The sequence below is a fragment of the Anguilla anguilla genome, chromosome 11, assembly GCF_013347855.1.
Source record: "Anguilla anguilla isolate fAngAng1 chromosome 11, fAngAng1.pri, whole genome shotgun sequence".
Classification (NCBI taxonomy): domain Eukaryota; kingdom Metazoa; phylum Chordata; class Actinopteri; order Anguilliformes; family Anguillidae; genus Anguilla; species Anguilla anguilla.
In genome coordinates, this window is record NC_049211.1 from 11,119,078 (window position 1) to 11,142,718 (window position 23,641).

General features: G+C 47.7%; 1 protein-coding gene across 5 annotated transcripts in view; it reads right to left on the reverse strand.

The window, feature by feature from the left end:
* The window catches only part of kazna (kazrin, periplakin interacting protein a), a 269,814-nt gene extending 250,202 nt beyond the window's left edge, over positions 1 to 19,612 (reverse strand). For 2 of the 5 annotated variants that reach the window (XR_004761391.1, XM_035381154.1), the window contains exon 1: positions 19,267 to 19,604. Coding sequence is in view for 4 of the 5 variants with exons in the window: in XM_035381154.1 (XP_035237045.1) it covers positions 19,267 to 19,342 (76 nt within the window). In the remaining variant the exon portion in view is untranslated. Of the gene's footprint in view, positions 1 to 19,266 lie in introns of all 5 variants that reach the window. The other 3 variants (XM_035381147.1, XM_035381148.1, XM_035381155.1) reach the window with 3 other exon arrangements.
* Between the last annotated feature and the right edge of the window lie 4,029 nt (positions 19,613 to 23,641).

Genomic DNA, 23,641 nt, shown 5'->3' on the forward strand with positions numbered 1-23,641 from the left:
CCACACACAGATATACACACACACACACACTCGCACAAGCACTTACCAATACCCACATTCACATGAAAACATATTTGTATATACACGCACCTCACACGCATGTATACTAAGATGTGCACATGCACACATACTGTGTTTTCACAGACACACACATATTTATATGCAGTACGTGCATATACAAGACACTGAAGTATGCATGCAGACCCACAGAGATACTCACACACACATACACACTCAGGCATTCTTATGCTGAAGAACATACACACACACACACACACCATAATCTTCTGCTCTCCCCCTGCCTTTTCATTTCCTGTGCAACAGACGCGATTAGCATTGTTTAATGAGCTATACCAGCACAATCCTGTATGCTCCTCACAGTGCACAGCCGTTTCCAGCAGTCTCTACAGACCATCGGTCGTCACGGATGATCGGTTTCTGCGTCTCGCGCTCAGGGGGCAGCCGAAAGAGGGCACGCCACGGACAGCGCAGCTCAGACCACGGAAGCAGAGAAGAGCACAACAACGTACAGAATTATTACAGTAACTCTGCAGCTGCCATAGAACTCCCCCATCTGAAGCTGGGTATAAGCAGAAGCCCAGCCTCTGAAGCTGGTTATAATTCTTCAGGCATCAGCTTGTTGTGATTTTCATTTTTTTTTTTCACACCGTGTGACTCATTTGCCTCTCTCCCAGCATCCTTTGCCACCTTTTTGTGACATCACGATCATCATCATCTCTCCACTCCCAGGAGCTTTTGACTGCATCAACGGGATGTTTAGAACCAACGGCTCAACGTGAGAAAATTGCAGGAGAATCGGAGCTGGACTCTGACATTCCACCAACAAATGCAAAAAAAAACAAAAAACGTCTCCATAATGTCCAGCAAAAGCGTAATTAAACCCAACCTGGTCAGTCCAAACCCAACAGCGCTTCCTCCTGTGCCAATGCCAAGTTCCCGGCTTGCTTGGCGGGTGCAGGCCCTTTCGCCGCGGCCCGGTTTTAATTAAGCCTGTAGACCGTGGGCGGTTTGGCGGGTTTGTGTCCAAACAGGCTCATTCATACGCTGCCAGGTCTGTAAGAAAGGCAGTGCCGGGTAGCTGAGCACTACCGCCCCCAGTCGCTGGTCCCACGTCAGGAGGGAGTGTACAGTGGGTCACAGGATGGCCGGTCCAGGGTCGGGGTCAGGGGGTGCAACTAAGATGGCGCACTACAGGCAAACACCATCGAAAGAAGGGGCCACACTCCCTCCCCAAATACTCCCTGCATTAGTCCTATCTCTGTAATACTGTCATTTTCAGCCGCTTCTGTGTTTTTCCACCTTTTAAGTTTATTGGCCATGTGCAATGAATGCACTGCGGTTCTTTTTCACGAGCGCTCATTTCAATAAATACAATACTGTTTTTCTCTCCTTGTTGTGCGGCTTATTTGCGAGGACGTTGTTTGCATATGCGAAGAAGTAGATGCCGCACAGCGGGAAATGGGAGGTGGTTTTTTTTTCCCCCGCTCCATTTTAATTTTTTTAAATATGCCCCTCTAACGGAGCGAACTGGCTGATTCCTGACAGATAGTCAGCGGACGCCTGCTGATTCCCGGCCTGAGCGCCGCAGAAGCATATCAACGCTCGGCTCGGCGACTGACGCTTTCATTGCGGCAGGCTCTTTTTTCCCCTTGCAGCGCCGCCTTCAAAAATATCCGTGAATTTACAGCCCCGACTCAAAAGTTCGATTCCTCCTCCCCGGCGCGTATAAACAATGTCTTCTCCTTCACACCCTGATGCTAAACACTTGCTTTGACGGAAATTCATTGCCGGGGAGCGCGGATGATCTAGTGCTGAGCACCGGCAGGCTGGACGTGAGGGTCGCTCATTCGCGGGAGCCGGTCAGATAATGTCCTGCGCGCTCCTGCAGGAAGCGGATTCTGGCTGCAGAAAAAAGTGCACCGGCTCGCCGTGGCTGGAATCCAACCTCCCTGATAGATAAGGGCTTTAAACTTGTGAAGCTTGATTATCGGAGCAGGAAATTGGATCGCATGAATCTTGCCTTGACAGGACAATTTCCATCTTTCACAATCCCAAACGGCGGAGCTCAGGGCTTATTAAACAGTTTACTGCTGCATGTAATGAAAAACAACTCGGAGCTGCTCAATACATAATTTTCCCGTTAAAGTTGTTCGGTTTCGGGTTGAATGCAAAGCTTAATATACCTTTTTATCATTAGACCCCAAAAGGTCTATCTGTTTCTCCAAACCCTCTCTCTAGAACAGGGGAAATAAAATGCCGTTATCCCTGTCTAACAGATGCTAGATCATTAGCGGGGTGCACTGCTGCAGTTTCTGAGGGACGCTGGTTCATTTTTAAAAAGATGCGCACGTTCTCATCTGTCCTCATGCCAAGTAATGTACCAGCACTGCCTGTACCACAATTTTAAATATGCTTTTAAAATGAACAGTGAAATGAACTATAAAACAATCTGGAGATACAGGAGAGATTGGAGAGTTCAATTTCTAAACCCCAGCTGAACAGAGGGAACATATGAAGAAATCCCCCCATCCCCAACATACTGTACACATACACGCACACATGCCCACACACATGCACTCACGAGCATACATGCGCGCGCACACACACGCACACAGGCCCCTCCCACCTAAGTTCAGCCCGTCTGAACCCGCAGGGAAACTGGCACACAGCAGAAAAGGGACAGCCCAGCCCTCCTAATTCATGTCAGTGGGGTGACCCTGGACAAGGCCACAGAGGCATAATGCTATTCAGGCCACTCTAATTGAGGTTAAGTCCTCACTATCAGATAATAAGGTGCACTTGGAGGCTGATGCCTGTCCTGCCAGTGGAGAAGCACCCTCATCCCAGCAATACAACATGATTTAATGGAACAATTATGCCGTTAGAGCCAAAATGGAGACAAGGCGATCAATCATAAAATGCAGGAAGTTGGTTTTACAAGTGTTCACATTTATAAATGTTATACTGCATCTCGCCACACCGCTTTGAGTCTTCACAAGGTTTCTTTTCTTTGGGGGTGGGGGGGGGGGTGCTGCAAATTTTTTAGGGAGGGGGCTCAGTGACTGGTCTTTGCAGTTCAGTTCACAGAAGCACCTGTGCATCTTAACCCAGAAACCCAGACCGCATTACTGCATTATGTCCTTCTGGGATTAAAACATCAATTTTATGCCCCAGTGGCAAAAATGCTGACAATTTTTCAGCCTCTTTTCTCCATGCATGAGTTCATCAGTCCTTAGGACCATATATAGAGAAACATAGCCGCCTTACTCTTTGCCCGACATCAAAAAATACATTTCTCTTCTTCCCTGCTTCCAGTCTCTCAGCCACGTTTTCAGAAACAAATGGCCACTGCCAGCCAAAGGCTCTCACACTCGACTTATGGCAGCTGAAGAAGAGAGAGGGAGGGAGAAGGCAATGGCACATCGAGGCCTATAGCCGGAAACTGTGGCCTCTTCAATGGGCGTCTTCTCCTGAGTTTTGGATATGTGTGGATATGCCCCATCACCTGGGTTGAATACTGACCATGGCAGCGCCACCTATGGGCGGCAGCGCCACAGCGCAGGGGATAAATGGCCATAGTGCCACCTAGGGGCGGTGGGTCTAAGTTGTCACCGATTCCCCCATGGTTCTCTGGTCAACCGGGCACCAGTCAGTTTCCTGTGTTAGCTGCAGCCAGAGAGCAGTCCTGCTCCCTCTAAAAGCACTTCTACTGGTGGACTGGAGAGCACAAAAGAAACAGCTCCACACAGGCACACACCTGACCAGTCCCAAATTTACATACAGGATGGAATGACTGGGAGAAAAAAAATTTACCAAGAAGAATATAAGAATATTGTGCGCTCAATTCATTTGACTATGTTTCAGCCAAATGAAAAAATCCTGTACTTAAAGTAGCAGTGGATGTGTTGCCCTGATGAAGACTTCAAGTCGGAACCTTGGTAATAAAATTACAGAGTTTAAGTGTGCAGTGTTCATTTCTTCTATTAATAACAGTGGTATTAGCAACATCTCTTGATTTGACAGGTCACCTAAGTGAAAGTTAGCCTTTATAGTCAGATCACACACACACCTCAGTTGGCAATGGCCTGTGAAACTAATGAATACAAGTGTTTACCATTTAGACTTGCTGGAAGGAAAATGGAAACACAATCTGCATTTGAAAGAGTTGCATCAAAATGAGAGAACAATAGCTCCTCAGCACAAAGTAATATATTGTGAATAGTTTAATGGAAGCTAATAAATGGCGGCTAAAATGTTATACGAATTGAAGTAAGGTCATTTGTACAACCAAGCTAAAAATAAACTATTATTGCGCTGTTTTTGTGAGTTGTGAGAATGTTTTACAGCCACTGCACAACATCAATTGGCTTTGAACAAAGAGAACTATAATTTGAGCCTTAAATCATTTAAACCCCTGAAAGCTTCAGCAACAGTGTCTCTCACACGCTTTCTTTCTTTCTGTCATTTCCCTTGCATCTCAGACTCTTTCTCAAACATTTCTAATATTTCTCACCCTCTCCCATTTTCTTATATCTCCCCCTAACACACACTCCTCTCTATTTCAGTCCTTATTCTCCCCCCCTTTCTTAAGCTCTCCTCTCTCTTCCATCCTCCCTTTCTTGCTCTCATTTCATACCATCATCTAAATTTCTCTCTCTGACCTCCCTGTATCTCTCACTCTCTCCATCTCTCTTTCCTTCCCTCTATTATGTTATGTTCAGAGAACAAAAATGAATGTCTCAGATTTCTGAGTCTCCATTTGCAAAGGCTTGTCTTTCCATCGGATCAAAATCCTAAAAAAGAGCCCCATGTCCTGTGTCTTATGCATTTAAGGGATATAAAGGAGCGTGTGTGTGTCTGTGCGCGTGCGTGTGCATGTGTGTTTATAGAGGAGAGCAGCACAGTATCGGCTGCGGGAATAAAGATGTGGTGCTCAATAATTCAGAGAGAGAAGGATGAGTGAGAGAGAGAGAAAGAGAGGGGGGGGGGAGATAGGGAGGGAGAGGAGAGAGGAGCACTTTTATCTCCTGTCTCAGACAGCAGGAGAAGCGTGCCTGAGCAGGAAGGCAGCATCACTAAATGAGTAACCAGTACCGGAGCACAAAAACTTGCAAAAACTAGCAAACCAAGACAACAAACAAACTGCTGTTTTTGTTTTTCATCATCAAAGGAAAAAAAACTATCAGAGGAAAGGCAACTTGACATTTAAATCAGGTCTTGTTGTTCTATCTGCAGACAAGCAGACCAGTGGATGACGACGGTTGTAGTCTTTAATAAGTTATAGGGATATCATCCCTAGTGATCACAGAATTTGGCTTGAATTCAACCTCATTGCCAGTGCTTTTTGACTTATTACTGAGATTTTCTTTTTGCTCAGACAAAATTTTTTTAAAGTAATTTATTGTTGAAATTATTAAATGCTTTGCAGTTATACAGACTAATTATGCCTTACCACAATAATTAAAGTACAGTGATAGTTCATATTTGAATGTGAAAGAAAAATGTTTGTAGCCACCTTTATGAATAATGATTTTTGCAAATTCGCAATAGGTATATATTCATATTTACTGAAATTAATAATAATCACCTGGGTTACAAGTGCATTAATGCCCAAGCCAACAGCATTGCCTCACTTGGGAATCAAACCTGCAACCTTCTACCTTGCAAGACTATTTCCTGAACCGTAATATCACCATGCCAACCCTTTGTCCAAACCGCTCTATGGACACCTAACCGGGTTATTATTATTTTTTTTTTAGTGGCTACCCAGAGACTTTCACATAATGCCAGACAGGTGTAATGGAACCCCAAACACCTGAGCTTTAACTACATCCGCTACACCAAACATCTGCAGTTCCCCTGCATGGGCATCATTGAGCCAAGCAATCTTTATGATGTCACAAAGCGCAGGGAGGAGCAGCGAGGAATGAAGAGAGGGCGTGACTCTACACTCACTGACAGCTCTGGGTCACCTCAGGCCACCGGCGCGCACAGAAAACCTGAGTTTTCCTGCTGACGCAGGCTGCCCAAATAGCCACAGCTACGCTCCGCTGGTGATCCATTCCCTGACAAACACCACTCCTGTCACTTTGTACTTTTTTAGTAAGGTCGGAGGGCCGGGGGATAAGGGGGGGGGGGGGGGGGGGGGCAGTGCTGATTAGCCTGTCAACGGGTCGAGGACGTGTCTGGGGGGGGGGGGGTGTCAACCTAGCCTTCTCTGTGGGTCTCTGCTTATTTCTCACTTCAAAGGCTGCTGCCGGCTCACTTATTACACCCCCCCCACTCACCCCCTTCTCCTCCCAGTCCCATCCTCTCCCGCTCCCCAGAGAGAGGGCCAGCCAAAGAGATTGTCTGGATGAGAGTTGTCTGAGGTCTGTCAATCTCCCCCCGCCCCAAATCTTCAAGGCGGACAGCAGTGCCAAAATCCCATGTGGGACCTCGGAACCCTGAGGATGGCTCACACCCATATGATGGAGTGTCATCACACATCCCAGCGAGATCATCCAGTGGCCGTCTCAGATGACAGCACACTCGGGATCTACAAAACGCACAGCGGCAGGAATAAGCCACGTCTGAAAGTCCATGAAATGTGCTACATAGTGAATCAAAATAAAAGAAAATCCCCTTTTAATTTTTTCATTCATACCAGATTACTGGCACTCCAGTCATCTAGCCTTTTTTTTTTTTAAGACTTCTTTGGTTTGTCTTTGAACAAATTTTAGTTACCATCACATACATCTCCAAATAACAAGGCACCTTAGAACTCAAAAAAATGTATCCGGCTGCAACTAGTGCCAAGCTACATTTGACTCAATATCAATCTCAGATAACATCTTGGCTCAAATTTAAATCTTTCACTCGAGACAAGGTAATACTTCATCCGCAGGGAAAAATTGCATCTGTGATTCACTCAAGAATTCTCTCACTGACCACCACAAAAGAACTTGGACTCCATTTCCTACCCCTTCTAAATAAGCTGTCAATATACAATTGATATTATCATATAATTATCATATCAGTAATTTGAAACATGGTCTGATAGTGTGATATGTAGCTTTTTTTTCTTCCTTTCATTATCTTACTGATAGCACTTCACAATACTGTATGTGATCTATAATAAACTGCGAAGGATCTAGTAAAAGAATCAAAAGAGCTTTGCTCTCACTGCAGATGTCATCACCCTTCAGATGTTCCCTCCTCAAATGCAATTCTTCAGATCTCACACAGAGGGAAGAGGGAGGGGAATTCTGCGTCTTCCCGTTTGAAATGTCTTTGTGCATGTCCGCTCTCATTATTTAGACGCTCCAAATTAACTCCACTCCTCAGGGGCCAAGGCCACTCGGGGAACTTCAGAGGACACAGAGAGAGGAGACCCATTTGGGGATTTAAAAAAAAGGCCCGAAACGCCACCAGCTGTACGGTAACGAGGGGGGCTAACCCGTCACGAAGACCGACCCGTTTCACTCATTAACAGAACTCGGGCCCCGCGCGCTCTTCCCGTCTGTCGGCTGAGGACGTCCTTTTTTGCGCAATGTTCTGTCGTTCAGGTGGCCCTTCAACCCAAAGCGCAAGCACTCCACGGATCTCTATGGCAACAGCATCATCTGGCAGCCACTCCTGCGCTTGGCGCAGCGCGGGTTGCTACCGGACGCAGCTGCGCAGGAGGTTGAAGAGCGCATGACGCATCACCGCCGCTGTCGTCTCATCTGAGCTCCACACATCTCCGTTAAAAAGACACTAATGTGATAATGACATGCTCATTACTGCTGTATCCTGAGGGGCAGCCTGCCCTAAATTAACCCCCTACCCCCCCAAGCCCACATCCTGCCTGGCCCCACCAGCAGAGATATCATAAGGTCACAGGTAACTAATGATCCTGTGACAATCCCAAGGAGCATAAAAGCTCTAATAATAGGGAACCGTTTAACAAATGGTGTTACTCTGCCTCACCAAAGGCTTTTCATTAGTAGGATTAAGAAACTTGTTTCCAGATTTCTTGGAAATGATCTGCTTCTCCTGAGCTTTATCCCCTCAGATATGATTCACCATATCGTAAGGCTCTGGTTAGGCTTTTCATTGCTTGCAGGTATTCTACAGCAAGGCAAGGTGTTGGGAAGCAGCCAGCCAGCACAAGGATTCAACCCTGAATATACTTTGTTTATATATATATATATATATATATATAGACTGCTCATTTCACACCAACATACAGCACTGCTTGGAGATATCGCACAACTGTCTTTAAGGCTAGCTTTGATATAAAATAAATGAGCCTGCACACATTAATGCAGTCTGGTACGCTCGCACAATCCCCAGTGGGATTTCCATTAGGAATTCTGGGGGCTAAAATGCCAGCAAGGAACAATTTATCTGGATCAACTGTAACATTCTGTACCTGTCTTGCCTCCCTGGGTCAGTACTGTCAAAAAAAAAAGAACCGTCCATGAAATAATGTGGATTAAAAAGATAAACAAACACTAGCTTTTTCTCCATAAATCACGCTTGTGAAAGTTCTGTGTGAGAAGCGCTATGGATAACAAAATTGATTTGATTTGATTGGATGATTTAGCCTGCGGTACTCGAGTGTCTCTTCTGAATCTTGATCTTCCAGAGACGTCTGCCTCCAACAGAAGTGGGCAGTCTTTCGCCGACGGATCATTAGTACTGTTCCTCCCCCACACGGTTAAGGGAGGGTTTGTCCTGCAAGGTCTCCGGCTGACCTACCGTACCCACATTTACGTCATTTACCTCACCGAGCTCATGGAGCACCCCATTTGCTCACCCACCCCCAGGGTCTAATTGGATCAAATGAAAGTGTTTCCATTTTATTTCCCATTTGGGCCTTACCGAAATGCAGTTTCACAGATGCCGCTGTAATTGTCAACGTGTTACTACTTTGCAGTTAATCATCGAGCCAAAATTTTATCTTCACCTCATTGTTCTGTTTTCGTTCAATCGTTCCGTTCGGCTCAGTTAGCACAACGTCACTGACAAGCTGACAGATTGACCGTCGCATAACTGACTAATTATGAGAGTATGTTATGATGTCTGTTACTAAGGCATAGGCTATTCACCTAAGCATTCAGCCGCGGTTATATAACTGCAAAGCTAACTTTGCATTAGCACATTTATGTCAATATACCCCCTCCCAACTCTCAGAATTTCATTCTGGTTGCAGTGTGAACGTACAGTGGTGTGAATTTTGTTTTTTTTTCTGTCTTTATTCTGGGTCTCTTCCTTTGTTCAACCCAAAATCCATTTCACATGTAGCGAAACATTAATGGGATGTGAAGCCAGCAGTGGGTGCACCCTTGAGGAGCAGATGCGGAGTTTTAATGTCGTACGCCAGCGTTTTAGAAAAATCTGGCACGGCCAAGCTTTCAGCACAATCCTTAAAAAAAAAAATGTATTTAAAATTTTTTAAAAAGCACGGCTCCAGCCCCAGAGCCTTCAGCGCATAACCCATCATATTCAATCGCGCTAAACTGAAGCCATCACAAGCGCCACTGCGGCACCCGTCCCCGAATTTACATTTTAACGCCCATCAAGCCTCATTTATTCAGAAACGCGCTCGCTTCAGATGGTGACCGTTAGGCTTCTCATTAGCTTTCCTAATTGCCTGGGGAATAAGATGTAATTCCTTTGCAACTGAAAAGATTTACAAGGGCTGCGAGCAGCGGGATCACAGCAAAACAGAAACACACTTGAGGGCCCCGTGTATTATGGATTACTGTGGCAGTGACCTGAGTTTAAGCAGTGCACCTTCCCCTTCCCCGCAAGGCCGCATCGACGCGAGGGGTCCACCTGCGGGGGCTATTGAGAGAGAGCTAATGTGAGCCCTGCAAGACAACACAGTCGTCTGTGCCACTGGTTAAATTTTAAAACTGGTTACGCGTTGGTTATTAAATATTTAAAAAGTCAGAGTGGGTAAGGCAGAGGGGCCAAGAGAGCATGAGAGAGAGAGTGGCAGAGATAGAGAAGGGGGGAAAAAATCTCTACCTCTATTCAAAGTAACAACTCAGAAAGGATCCGTCTTACTGGGATAGGGACTCCCGGTATCACTTGCTGCAAGGCAAAGTATGTAGCAGTTTGCCAGTATGATATCAAATAATGACACAGTATATACCAGTGTCCCAGAGTGATATCAAATAATGACACAGTGTGTAGCAGTGTGCCAGAATGATATCAAATAATGACACAGTGTGTAACAGTGTATCATAATGATATCAAGTAATGACACAGTATGTATCAGTGTGCCAGAATGATATCAAATAATGACATAGTATGTACCAGCGTCCCGGAGTGATATTGAATAATGGCAGAGTGTATCTACTAGTGTGCCAGAGGGATACTGAGTAGGCAAGAATGTCATTACATTGCCCGTAGGATAAGCTGGTTTATAGTGCTGTTGTTTTTGTTATTATCACTTTCATTACTGCTGTATCATTTATTAATGAACCCACCACCCGCTCCAAACCCCTTGCCATTACATGCCTTTCTTTGGCAAAACAATATCCAGGGTTTGTCACGCCTATAAAGCAGATTTAAAGTGAAGCGGGAGAGAGAGAGAGAGAGGGAGAGACAGATGCAGAGTGATGAGCGATCACGTCCCGTTTTATCACCAGCTGGAGGACGTACTATTTATCAGCCCCGTTTAATAGGATGAGCTATTCTCTGCAAGTTACACTTTGCTCTGGTCTGCGATCATGCGGTCCTGATAAGAGCCGGAACTCAGAGAAGGCCTTTTCAGCTTCTTTAGCACATCACTCTCCTTAGGACCGAGACAGGCAGAGGTGACCCCACTCTCTCACACACACACACGTACATGCATGGACATACATGTAAAACATGCACCACATGTGCAAATTTACTCAAACACACACACAAACGTGTGTACACATGCATGCGCTGACAAATATTCATACTCATACACTTGAATGCATGCACACCACGTGTACATTTACGCACGCACACACATGCATATGCACACATACAGACATCATAAGAAACGAACAGACGGAGGGCTGCAGCCATGTCAGCTCGCCGCGGCGGGAACTTAGCGGGTGTAAGCGAGAGAGTGACCACCAGATGCGTAAGCGCCGCTCTCCAGGGAGGTAAGACGATCCCCCCATGATCCTCCCCGCGGGGCGTGCAGACCGCGATGGCCTCCGCTATCACCTGACTGCAGCAGGCACGGGGGCACTGGTGCAGACGGGCGGCTTACCCTCATCCGTCTCTGCCCTCCATTAGACTGAGCACAGCCCAGCTCTCCCCCCCGCTACACTTCTGCCCAAACTCCACGCTCCGCTCGCACCGCGGCTGCCCAGAACGCAAGCAGGACCGGACTGGGCCGTTCTTTCAAGGGGAACAAAAACGACTGTTGTTCCATTAAAAACAGATAATGTTTTTCTATTTGGGGTTAACCTTCCGTCAAGTCCAAGTGGGGAAAAAAACTAAAAGAAAAACGAGGCCTTTGTACCGCCATTTTGGATAAAATGGTAATTTGATGATTATTGCTGTTTGTGGCCATTAGAAATATCATGGCCATTTTCACAAAGGATGTTTGCTGTAGTGAAAGTGTTATTAGACTGTGTTCATCATTGATAGGACGGAGTGTGGCACAGTGGGTAAGGAACTGCGCTTGTAACCGAAAGGTCGCAGGTTCGATTCCCGGGTAAGGACACTGCCGTTGTACCCTTGAGCAAGGTACTTAACCGAAATTGCTTCAGTATATATCCAGCTGTATAAATGGATACAATGTAAAGTGCTATGTAAAAAAGTTGTGTAAGTCGCTCTGGATAAGAGCGTCTGCTAAATGCCTGTAATGTAATGTAATGTAATGATACACTCATATAACTTTAATGATTCATTCTTTCCAAACCATTACATTTCGGTCCACTTTTTCTTTCTTTTAAGCGTTTATATAACTGGACAACCAAGTAAATAAATAAATAAATAAAAGTACTGTTGTTCTGGAGAGGTGCTTCTTGCCGTTTATTCACCACAAACGATGCATTGTCCAGCTGTACCTAAATCTAAACGCACTGCAGACCCACAGGGTGACTCACCGAGCCCTTCCACGCGATTAGTCAGCCACTCACCTGCATGAAGCGCAGGCCAATCACGTGTTTGAAATAAACCCCCGCGGGGTCAGCGCACCGCACGTAGGTTTTTGGAATGCGCCAGAACCAAACATGAGATGTGCCGCAGTGGTGAAACAAAAAAAAGCAGGTGATGTTAGACGTGTGCGGGGGGGGGGGGGGGGGCGGTGAAAGGGGGGGGGGAGGAAAAAAACCACCTGCAGCTTCCTAGTCGAGCCTGTGTAAGCAAAACGGGGCTCAGAGCTCCATTCCAACAGCTTCCTTAACTGGGCCATTTATATTCACCTTCTCTGAGGGAAAGCGCTGGCGGGTTCAGCAGAATGATAAATAGCCCTTTCCACTCCGTTGCTCCGTTGTTACTCTGATGCCCAGACAATGTTGTCATACGTCTGAGCAAGTCAATAGGAAACCCTGAACCCAAAGCCCTGTGCTACAGCTGTTCTGCAGTGCTATTCAACGGCAATAGTCAGGAAAGTTATCTTGTAAATGTAAAGCTCTGCAGATATTCACAAAGGAATACAGGTGAGAAAGCAAAAGGAGTAGGTGTCCTTAAATCCTGAGCAGAGAAAATTAAATCATATCGCTTCTGATCTCTCACTTGACCATATATTTATTTTAAATAACCCGGAAAAATAACACTTAATTTGAAGAAAACTAAAATCTTTCATGGGCTCTTCAACGAGACTTACAAGTTCGTACCACTGAGCACGCCAATAACTACTCACGTTTCCAACCGCTGTTGAAAGGAAAGGTGCAGATTTTTTTCCTAGGGAACCTTGGTAAACAATGAGATGCCGATTGGTGGGATTGATTTGAAGTACGCGCACTGTGTGAATGAGAGACAGCTGCACAGCGATGCCTCGAGGGATGTCGTATGCAGAGAGACCGAACGTGGAATACACAGGTGAAACTTGTTTCATTTATCTTATCCCACCAGCCTGACATTTGAGCCATATTGTTTCACTTGTTTGTGACCAGGCCTTCCATCTCACTACTAAATTCAAGCAGGGTTTGTTTGCAAAGCATGATGGGGGTTTTGGATCGCTTTGGGGGCAATTGACCTTCTTTCAGAGTAGTAGGTGAGAAAGAAAAATGTCAGGCTACTCAGGCTGTGACAACTTCACTTCAGGTATAGACTAATGCAAAACAGAGTACGTCACACAATACACACACACACACACAACACACGTTATCAGAGAGAAAGTTCTAAATATTTTGAATATTATTCTCTATCAGAATGAACACCATTTGAAGACAAATCCAACATTTACATGAGAACAAAAAATAATTTTCAGCCACAATGCAACTGAGACAATGTGAATCAAATACTGATAAAATTTCAAGAAGTTATTTTATTTTTATTTTTTGTCAATTTATCACTCTCATGACCAAGCATGGTTAATTCAAACTATCGACCAGTGAGCTTTGGTATTTCCATATTCTACATATAGTTCTACATTTCTATGGCTTTCCAGTATTATTCTCGCCTCCTTACAAGACTTCAGAGGATTTTAAACTCCTCTGTGTGACCAGAAAATCCTAAGCCCAGACACCAAACCAACAACCTCATTGACTATACACAGCACCGCAAATAAAAATAAATAATAATTAAAAAAAACTCAAAACCCAAATTCAAATACCACAAACACATGTCAGAAAAATATATTTAGTGAAACTGGAATTGCATGCATGTGTCAACCAGAGACAGGCCAGTAGTGTCATAGTCTCTCTTCTGAGAAAAAATGAGTATCAGCTTACCTTAATGCTCAGTGTGTAAAATCTAACCGAAGCTTGAAATGATGTGCAGGAACTGTGATTGAAGCCCTAGCAGGGAGAGGTACTGAGACGGAAAATAACTGGTGGCTCTGAAATTATTGCGTAAACATAATTCTGGATTATTCACCGAATTGCTTTATCAATACAAGTGAAGGTCCCTTCAGAACACATTGTATTCGTACATTGCTTTATTTTTCAGTGTTCACTCCCCAGGTGCTACATCGCTGCGTTATTTCCAGCCCATCAAAAACAAAAACATTCACTATTAACGGGTTCCGCGCAATCCGATGCCTCACACGGAATATTAACAACCGCGCCATCGCGCTCAAAAAAGCACGGCGCCGTGCTCATGCATACCAAATGCGGGAGTTAATGACTGACGCTAAAGAGTCAATGAAAACGCGGAGCGCAAAGAGCATTATTTATCAAACGCGTCCCCGTTACACAGAGGGGCGGAGCCAAGCAAACTCCGAAACGCTGCAGTTTCAGCGAACCTTGATAAACATTGGAAGCATTCGGATTCGATGTCTGAGAGACATGGCAGGGTATTCACAGAGACATAGGGCTCCAACAGTACCGCATAGCCTCTATTCTGATTTAAAAAAATTTTTTTTCCTTTTCTTCTTTTAAGAAGTTGCAATAGAAAAGAATATATCGAATAGAAAAATGAATGTAACACAAGACAATTGGATAAGAAGGTATGTTAAATGTCAATAGTGTGGTGCATTTTGGGTTGACCTCCAGTGCCCTCTTTGACAAGAGCATGACACCTTTTAGTGCCGAGAAGTCAAAGGGTGTCGATAAACTGCCAACTTCATACGGAATAAGAGATCGGCTATATCTTCAGCCTTTAGGGCAGATGAGACAGCTTCTTCATTTGTAATGCAGCTGTGTGTTATAGAGAACATACCCCATACCCCCAAACCCCATTCCTTCACCTCCAAACCACCACCCCCACCCCCCACCCCCACCCCACCCCCACCACCCACAAAATAAAAAAGTAAAGGCCAATTCTGCAGGATTAGCCCAGGAGACATAGAGCTGGAGAGAGAGAGAGAGAGAGAGCTCTGCTCAGGCTGGCTATGGGAACAGAGCGCGCCCCTCCCGAAAACCAGCAGCCCGTTGGCCTGGCCCTGCGCACCCCTGCGATAGGGTAAAGTGTTATACTGCCCTGCAGAGTGCTCGGCGCACCGAGAAGGGAAACAAAGCCGCTCCTGATAAAATCTCCATTAAGGATGCGCTCAGGAGATTAAAAGGGAAGAGGGGCCGTAGTTTCTCAGGGAAGCTTAACTCCGCTTTATCGTGCCATCGCGCCGCAGTCGTCTAATTACGATGTCGGGCGGATCCGTTTCCATCGATACGCGGCGGGGCCCGCGGTCCGCGGCGCGAAGGAACACGGCCGCGGTTTCGTCCTCGCGCGCTTCCGAGCGACTTATCAAAAAACGCCGCGCTTCCCGCGTCGGCCCGATACCATCGGGTAATCCTAAATTGATTTTAAGTAATGAAACATCTTGTTTGCCGTTTGCCGTGAGCTAATTCTCGTGTTTACAACAAGCCGGGCGATTCTGAACCAGACCGAGTATCTGTTCAGACTGAATTTATTATTTAATTACAAGACTGAGCTCTTGCGGCGCACAACAGTCCCAAGGTTTTAATGTTATTGTTCCGGTGTAATAAAAAAGAGAAGCAATAGATGTTCGGAGTGTATATAAAATAAGAATCCCCCTGCGTGTTTTATAATTGTTGCCCAATACTGGTAATATCCGGGGCGAGTACCCACGCACAATGAACTAAAATGCTTCGGTTTCAGCTGAAAACGTATCACCTGCCGCAGAATCACAGCGTATTCTGACAGCGATACTAAGGTTCACAAGGCGGTGTGGAAGGGTGCGACACCTTTGGGATTCATCATTATCTTCCTCCCTTGCCTGTCAAATGGTGGTTTTATATTTAGACTGCTGACATGAAAGACTTAAAGTGTCAAAGCCAGCCCTACTGCCAGGGCATCATGGCACAGGTTTAGACAGCGTGTGACAGCACGGGGGGGGGGGGGGGTTTGCACCCCCTCAGACAATGGGGGAGCAGGGCGTTGCCTTTGCCCTGCCGCCTTGCTCACTAAAATTACAGTTAACTACCGCCTGTCGCGCGTGGGAAAACCATCCGATTTAAAATTCACGTCACAGGAAGTAGCGGCGCTGTAGTTCGGAGTTAGGCAAACCGCCTTTCATGCCTTCTGAAAGGGATGACAGGTGCACAGCGCGAATGCTTCTTTTTAGTGTCACACGGGGCACAGCGTGCACAATACAATTTAAATAAAACAAAAGTTTAACGGAAACGAGAGTCCGGGGTGACTCTGACCTGTGACCGGCGGTCCGTTTTATGGAACAAAGAGAAGACACCTTTGTTCAGGTGTCAGAAGCCGATGTCCAGGCAGCTTAGCGCACCGCAGTGCAGACACAGGTAAGCTGATCCTGCCTCCCGCTTCCTTTCTGAGCGTGCACACGCTCCCGCTTCCTTTCTGAGCGTGCACACGAGCGTGCGCTCTCCTCTGAAGCAGGTGGATTCCCCACCACTTCTTATCACACCCCAACTCACACCACGGCGCTGGCCTCGCGTAGACAGGAAGACGGAGGAAGACACTTGGCATGCAGGTGGTCTTTTGCGAGGGCCTGATTGACCAGCGAGGGTCACTGGGGCGTGATGAGATGATGTAATCCCTGCCAGCTGAAAGCCTCCCATCCTGGGGCGACGTGAGAGCCAGTTGTGCGTCACCCTGCAGGGCTGCCAGCCTCAGTCAGCACCTGATACCAGACTGAGGGGCTCATCCATGCACTAGAGCAGTGCCTTAACAGATACCAGACTGTGGGGCCTGTTCATGCACTAGAGCAGTGTCTTAACAGATACCAGACTGGGGCCCATCCATGCACTAGAGCAGTGCCTTAACAGATACCAGACTGAGGGGCTCATCCGTGCACTAGACCAGTGCCTTAACAGATACCAGACTGTGGGGCCCATCCATGCACTAGAGCAGTGCCTTAACAGATACCAGACTGTGGGGCCCATCCATGCACTAGAGCAGTGCCTTAACAGATACCAGACTGTGGGGCCCATCTGTGCACTAGAGCAGTGCCTTAACAAAATGAACCACCCCATTTTTAACAATAAATAAATGTTGTGGTAAATAAACTTTCTCCAAGAGGCGCTGAACCGTTTGGCACTGAACTACAAGCGAGAATCTCGCAAGTTAGGATTAAGTCAAAGGCAGCCCAGGGAGGCAGGAGGTAGGCCCAGGCATGGGACGGGTGGGGTAGGGGGTAAAGACAGCACAAGACAGCTGGAGCTCGCAGGGCCTTGGGTACCAAGCTTCTGCCTCCAGCCAGTACCCCCAGAGCACTAATACCCAAACCTGACCCCCAAGGCCAGTAAAACTGCCCGTTTCCACAACCTGATTAGCATCGCTGTTTGGCCAGAGATCCGACTCGCCTGGCGTCCCAGGTTTAAATCCATGATTTAAGTCCCTGAATAGTGGGGAGAAAATAAAAACTAGCAGTACTACTGTCCTCAAGAGCCCAATTTACTGTAAGTATCTCTGCCCAACGGTCCTTGGACTGACTACAACAGTAGCACCCCAGACTGCCTTACCACTGCACCAGCTAACGAGGGCTGGATTTACTGACAGCGAAAGCAGTAATGATTTTAACATGAAAACAACAGCCTTCACAGAGTTACCCTGTCATAAGCACACACAATATTTATAATAACCAACATGTGATAATGAACCTCAATTTTCCCATTAAATTACTGTCAGATTTTGCCTGCTTGCTATCTGTGTAATATTTACATAATAAATAAATACATACTTACACGCACACTTGCATGCACGCTTGCGCACATACGCACATGCACGCACACAGGCAGACACACAGACACACACACACTCATGCATACTTGTGCTGGGTCAGTACACTCTTTCTATGCTCCTGGTGTTGCGGGCATTAAAAACATTTGGACACAGCAGCCGATTGGACGGAGTGAAATGGCGAAACCCTGGCAAACGAGTAGAGGAACAGAGAGACTGCCAAAACGAGAGGGGGGCGCGTGAGAGGAGCAGGGGGGGATCAGGCATGTCACAGTCCTGCCTGTCACAGTCCCTCCGCGCCCCCCCCCCCCCCCCAAAACCAGGCGAAGCCGTGCACAGGCAGGGGTAATGTTGCTGCGCGAAGTAAAGAGGAGGGCTGTTACCGCGCCGGAGATAAATCCCCCAGTAATGTATCTACAGCCCAGCAGTACAGCACACTTCTGAGTAAACACGGCACGCCTCCCCCCGCCCTGCTCCCCCCCCCCCCCCCCCCCGCTCCTGTCCCCCCGCCCTGCTTCCCCCCCACACACCCGCAAGCCGCTAACACGCTACGGAGTCTATGTTGAAACAAGAAGACTTGAAAACCCAAGTCCCTCGTAGCCAGTTCGAGATTGCACATTTCATCTTCTCAGCAACAGAAACACAACCCCCTTCCCCCACCCCCCCGCCCCCCGCCCCTCTCTTCTCTCCCTGCCTGCATGCCCGGTAAAAGCGGGGATAAATCACAGAACGCTACATTATTGGTGTGTCTAGACCGGCAGATGACCTTATTCCGCTCGATTCATAAGGTTTTATGTCTGGCGTAGCATTCGACACCCCCCCCCCCTTTACGCGGCTGACAGACGCGCTCCCTTAAGTAATAGCTGCGGTGGGCTGTTCGGCTTTATGGGCGCGAGAGCGCCGCCTGCCCGGCGATATAAACCCGCAGCCCCCTCAGGTGCAAAGTTTTAGTGCTCCCATCTCCACAGCGCGCGCTGTGCCTCGTCGAGGATTTAAAACCCGCACGCCTCCCAGACGCTCCAATGGCACGGGAGGCGCGAGTCCACCTCCCCCTCCCCACCCCACCCTCGGTCCCACAGCAAATCATGTCCACACAATAAATATTTAAAATTCTTGTCTGTCAACACTTCTAAGCCATCGCTTTTTTTTTTTTGCTTTTTTTCCCAAAAGCCACCAGAAGGCAGCGCTTGGCAGCCCGATGAGCGGTCCTCATCCCATAGCAGTTCCGAAAAAGCACAATTTGTAAACTTGAAAAAGCACACCCGTGTGGGACGTATGGCAACCTGGGAGCCCACCCCTCCACCCCCACTGCCCCACCGCTCAAAATACTCGTACACAAGCGGGACTGAGACACCGAGCATATGAGGGGGGGAGAGATGGCGAATGGGACATCCCAAGTCGTGCAGGGCAGGGCGGAGGCGGGGGAGATGAGAAGCTGAATTTGGCTGCGAGATGGGGTCGGGACAGGGGGAAGGATTTGGGGGTGGGGGGCGCATCACCGGTACTCACTGGCTTGCATGAGCTGCCCCTGGCGGCCGAAGACCTGGGAGAAGGTAGCGGGGCTGCAGGTGAGGGTGTCCTCCATGGCTGGGCGGGGCGTGGCACGCGGGCGTGGACGGGGCGTGGACGGGACGGTGAAGGTCGGCAGTGCGTCGCCCTGGTGACAAGCTGGCTTCCTGCCCTCCCCTGGGAGTGCCCTGTTCCTTTTTCGGCAGGGGGCTGGGGGCGTCCGGGCTCTTCCTCTGACAGCAGCGAGCGGTGTGCGGCGGGGCGAAGTCCGTTCCCCCCCGACCCCCCTCTTTCAGCTCTATGGCACCTCTGTGCACCCCTGGTCCCCGAGCTCCTGTTACACAACAAACAGAGAGTCAGAGAGAGAGAGAGAGAGAGAGAGAGAGAGAGGAATTACGGAAAAATGGCCAGACTGCGGAGGAGCTGTGTATGGTCTTCCCTCTCAGAGAGAAACAGGGGGTGTGTGTGGAGACAGAGAGAGGGATAGCGAGCGCGCGTGTATGTGTGTGTGAGTGAGAGAGAGAGAGAGAGAGAGAGAGACTCTAATGCCCTGCCTGATAGCTGCTTGCTGCTGCTCAGTAAATGCACTCTCAGTTTCTGCTTAGCTGACAGTCTCTCCTGCAGCCTTGCTGCTCCTGCTGCTGCTGCTGCTGCTGCTGCTGCTGCGCTGGGGAGAGAAGCTGGTGGAGCCTCGAGCAGGTGAGAGAAACAGCTGATCCCAGGGCAGCCTCCTCCTCTTCTGCGCTCTCTCTCTCCCTCTCTCTCTCTCTCTGTCTCCCTCCCTCCCTCCCTCGCTCCCTCTCAGATAAGCAGCAACTCTGAGAGGGGGAGGATGTGGGAGGGAAATGAAAAGGGGTGCAATGTCAAGCTCTGTTGTTATCACAATCCCCCGTGTTCAGCATGACCCCCTCCCCTTTCTCTATCCCCCTCTCTCTCTCTCTCTCTCGGTCATACCCTATTTTGCTCCCCTCTCCTGTCTTTCTTGGGTACTCCCCTCCCTCCCTCCCCCCATGTACTCTCTTGCTCTCTCTCTCCCGCACCCTCCCTCTCTTCCTTAGTCATTAGCTGTGGCTCAGGCAGTTGTAAGCCCCCCCCCTTGAGAGAAAACTGTGTTACAGTAGCTGGTGCTGGAATTGCTGCTCCAGCTCTCTGTATTTGTTCCCCCATGGGACAGGTTTTGGAGCGAGGAGGGGGGGGGACATAAAGGTGTTGATTCTGTCATTATTTACGAACGAGCAGAAGCTTTGCGGAGACAAACCGGGATAACTAAGCCCATTTCACGTCCTCGGCCTATGGACAAATATCTAATCAAGCACACACCCCACTGCGCTGCCCTCAACCCGATGGCTCAGTGTTTTCATCTATTTCAGTAGGATAATTAAGGTCTCGAGGAACCCCATTGGGCGAAAAACTGCCTCGCACGCGCTCTCCCCAATTAATCCACCACCAATGCAACTTTAATGCCCTGCCAGTACAAAACTACTAAATATTAAAATATTGTAAAACTGAGGACAACCGCAGCTGTGAGGATTTCTACACACATGCATCGCAAAAGGAGAACAGCAGGATGAAGAAGAAAGCGGCTCGCGTGCTGTAATACTGTGTGGTGGAAAGCGCTGCTGGAAGAGCAAGCAGGAGGCGTGATTTAACATGCAGGTTCAGTACCGTTTAGATGTGCCTGGGAGATTTAGAGACGGTCTAGCCCCCCTTTACGACAGAATGTGCATGTGTCTGAGCACCAGGCTTCACAGGTGCCTAAGACACACACACACACACACGCGCACGCGGGCACACACACACGTACACACACACAGTCACACACACAAACAGGCAGATATGAGCCAGAGGGAGACACTTCACATGCAGCATAATAGTCTTGCAGACCCCCAATCTACCAGCAGGGGTCGCTGGTGCGTGTTGGCGGCCCCACCATCCCGGCTGACTGAAAGCATCTCTGGGCGAAGCTAAAGCCAGGTGTGTGTCGTCCTGTGGAGCTGCCAGCCACAGTTGGCACGGTCCTGATTTGATATCAGACCGTGGGGCGCATCCATGCACTAGGACAATGCCTTAACAGGATGAGCCACTCTGAGCACCCCTGGCAACAACTTAAAATTTAACTGAGGAGAACATGCAAGGACTCCCCTGATATTCCGGAATGGAGCGTTGCCAATTACCCATCATCCATTATGGGAGGGGAAAAAAAATCCTTCAGCACACCGACTGAGTGGATGAGTCACCCAGGGCTCCCCATTGCGGTGCCTCCATTATCTGAATTACACAGTTGGGCTGTCGTTCAGCGGAGATTGGAGCACAACTTTGAGCCAGTCAGAGTGGAGAGGCTTAACAACAGGGGTCTCAAACTACCAGCCCTGGGGCCTGGAGACTGCTTCATAAGGCCCTCCACACGTTTATAATTTATTAAGTCTGGCCTGCAAATTAATTTTTCATTTTTTTTTTTTTTTACATTTTGATTCTTCTCTGGCTTTTTCCTTTAAAGTAATTTTCTTATAGGGTTGCAAAATACGAGTATAAAAATAGACTTTTTTTATTTCACACATATCCAGTCAAGTTATTTAACAGGCCTATATAACCGGGCAACAAGTCCATATACATTTTCGCCTGGACAAATAATTTCCATTGGCATGTCTAACAAAAAAATCAGGATCAAATATGTAGTCTGTTGTTGTATCCCAAGCATTTGAGAGAGAGGTAGCCTATTAATAGTCAGATAGTTTTCTAAACCAAAAAGAAAACTTGACCGGCAGCACAGACAGTTTCAGGAGATGGATGACGATACTAAGTATTTCTTGTAGAGTTTAATGTGACTGCTACCGAGATCTGCAAGAGAAAGTTGCTGTTTTTAAGGAATAGCCTACAATCTCAGGCATTACACTACTAAACAGGTGGAGCAGTATTGAGAGGAGAGAGCGACCAGTTGCTAAACTTCAGAATGCCATATCCATGCAGCAATTCTCTTTGCATTCTCTTCCAGCGAGCAGAAAGGGAACGTGATGCAGCAGTTCAGGCTAGCTAAGTGATTAGTGACCTTATAGCGAAAGGGGAGAGGCCATTAAACTGAGAGACAGTTTCTTAAAGATTGCACGTTGGAGGTTGCCAATATCCTAAGCCCAAAGTAGGTGGACTTATTCAGAAGCGCAAGTCCGACTGCAAATACAGTGGCAGAGGGGATCGATGAGTTGTCAGATGACATTTACGATCAGCTGTGCAAGGGAGCTAAAGATTTCAGTGCGGCAGCGGCCATTCTGTGGTGCTCGATGAGAGCATTGATATGAATGGAAATGCTGAGCTTGCTCCATTTGTCAGGGGTGTTAATGGCCAGCCTGAAATGGCTGAGGTGTTGCCCGGCGCGTGGCCAGGCTACATCGCCAAAGGATGTACTTCAGCAACTGCATGACGCAGCTGGGGCGCGCTGGTGTGCCGCGGGGTGAGCTGGTAGAAATAACCGCGGATGCTGCCCCGACGATGGCGATGGCGAGAAGAAAAAAAACGGACCAGTGGCGCTAGTTCAGGGAATGCAGGAGGAAAGGAGTGTAGAGTAGATCCCACTATTGGTCAGCGCTGCATTATTCATCCACAGGAACTCTCCAGTAAACGCTTGAAATTTGACAATGTTAGATCAGGTCAGAGATTAAACGCATTGATTACATCAGATCGAGGGGCTTTCAGCACCGTCAGTTCAGTCAGAAACCGAAGCGTCGTAGGGTGATGTCCTGTACTTTACAGAGGTACGCTGGCTGGCTCAGTAGGGGCAGTGAGCAGAAGAAAAAGGTTATTTGAGTTGAGAGGGTGTTCCAAGGTGTTCACGAGGGAGGGCAGAATGCATGTTCCTGAGCTTGGTGGTCGCAGGTGGGTGATGGACCCAGCCTTTTTCAGCTGAACCCACTCAATCTGAAGCTGCAGGGCCCCATCCTACTATCTATTGAGAGTGCGAATGCAGGCCTCTTGATGTGGACTATGCTCCAGATGTGCTACCTGAGGTGCTGCACAGACTTCAAAGACAAACCTGGAGAGGCACAAGGAGAAAAAGAGATGATAGGATGGTTTCTGAGAGCTACCCTCTTCCTTTGAGTTCAAGCAGATCATGTGTCTTCTCAGAAGCATACCTCTCCGTGAGAAACTATTCTCCACTATGAACGTTCGTAGGTCAATATACAGATCCAGACTGACTGACTGACTGATGCCAATGTTCAGGCATTTCTCAGGGTGTCCACTGGCTACTCCCTCAATGTAAATGTCTAACGGAATCACAGCAAGCATTAAGAAACAATGGAGGAAAATGTGCTTAAATGACTGTACAGAGAAAAAATTTATTGTTGAACAAACAGGATAGTTTTATCCTCTCCAAATATTCAAG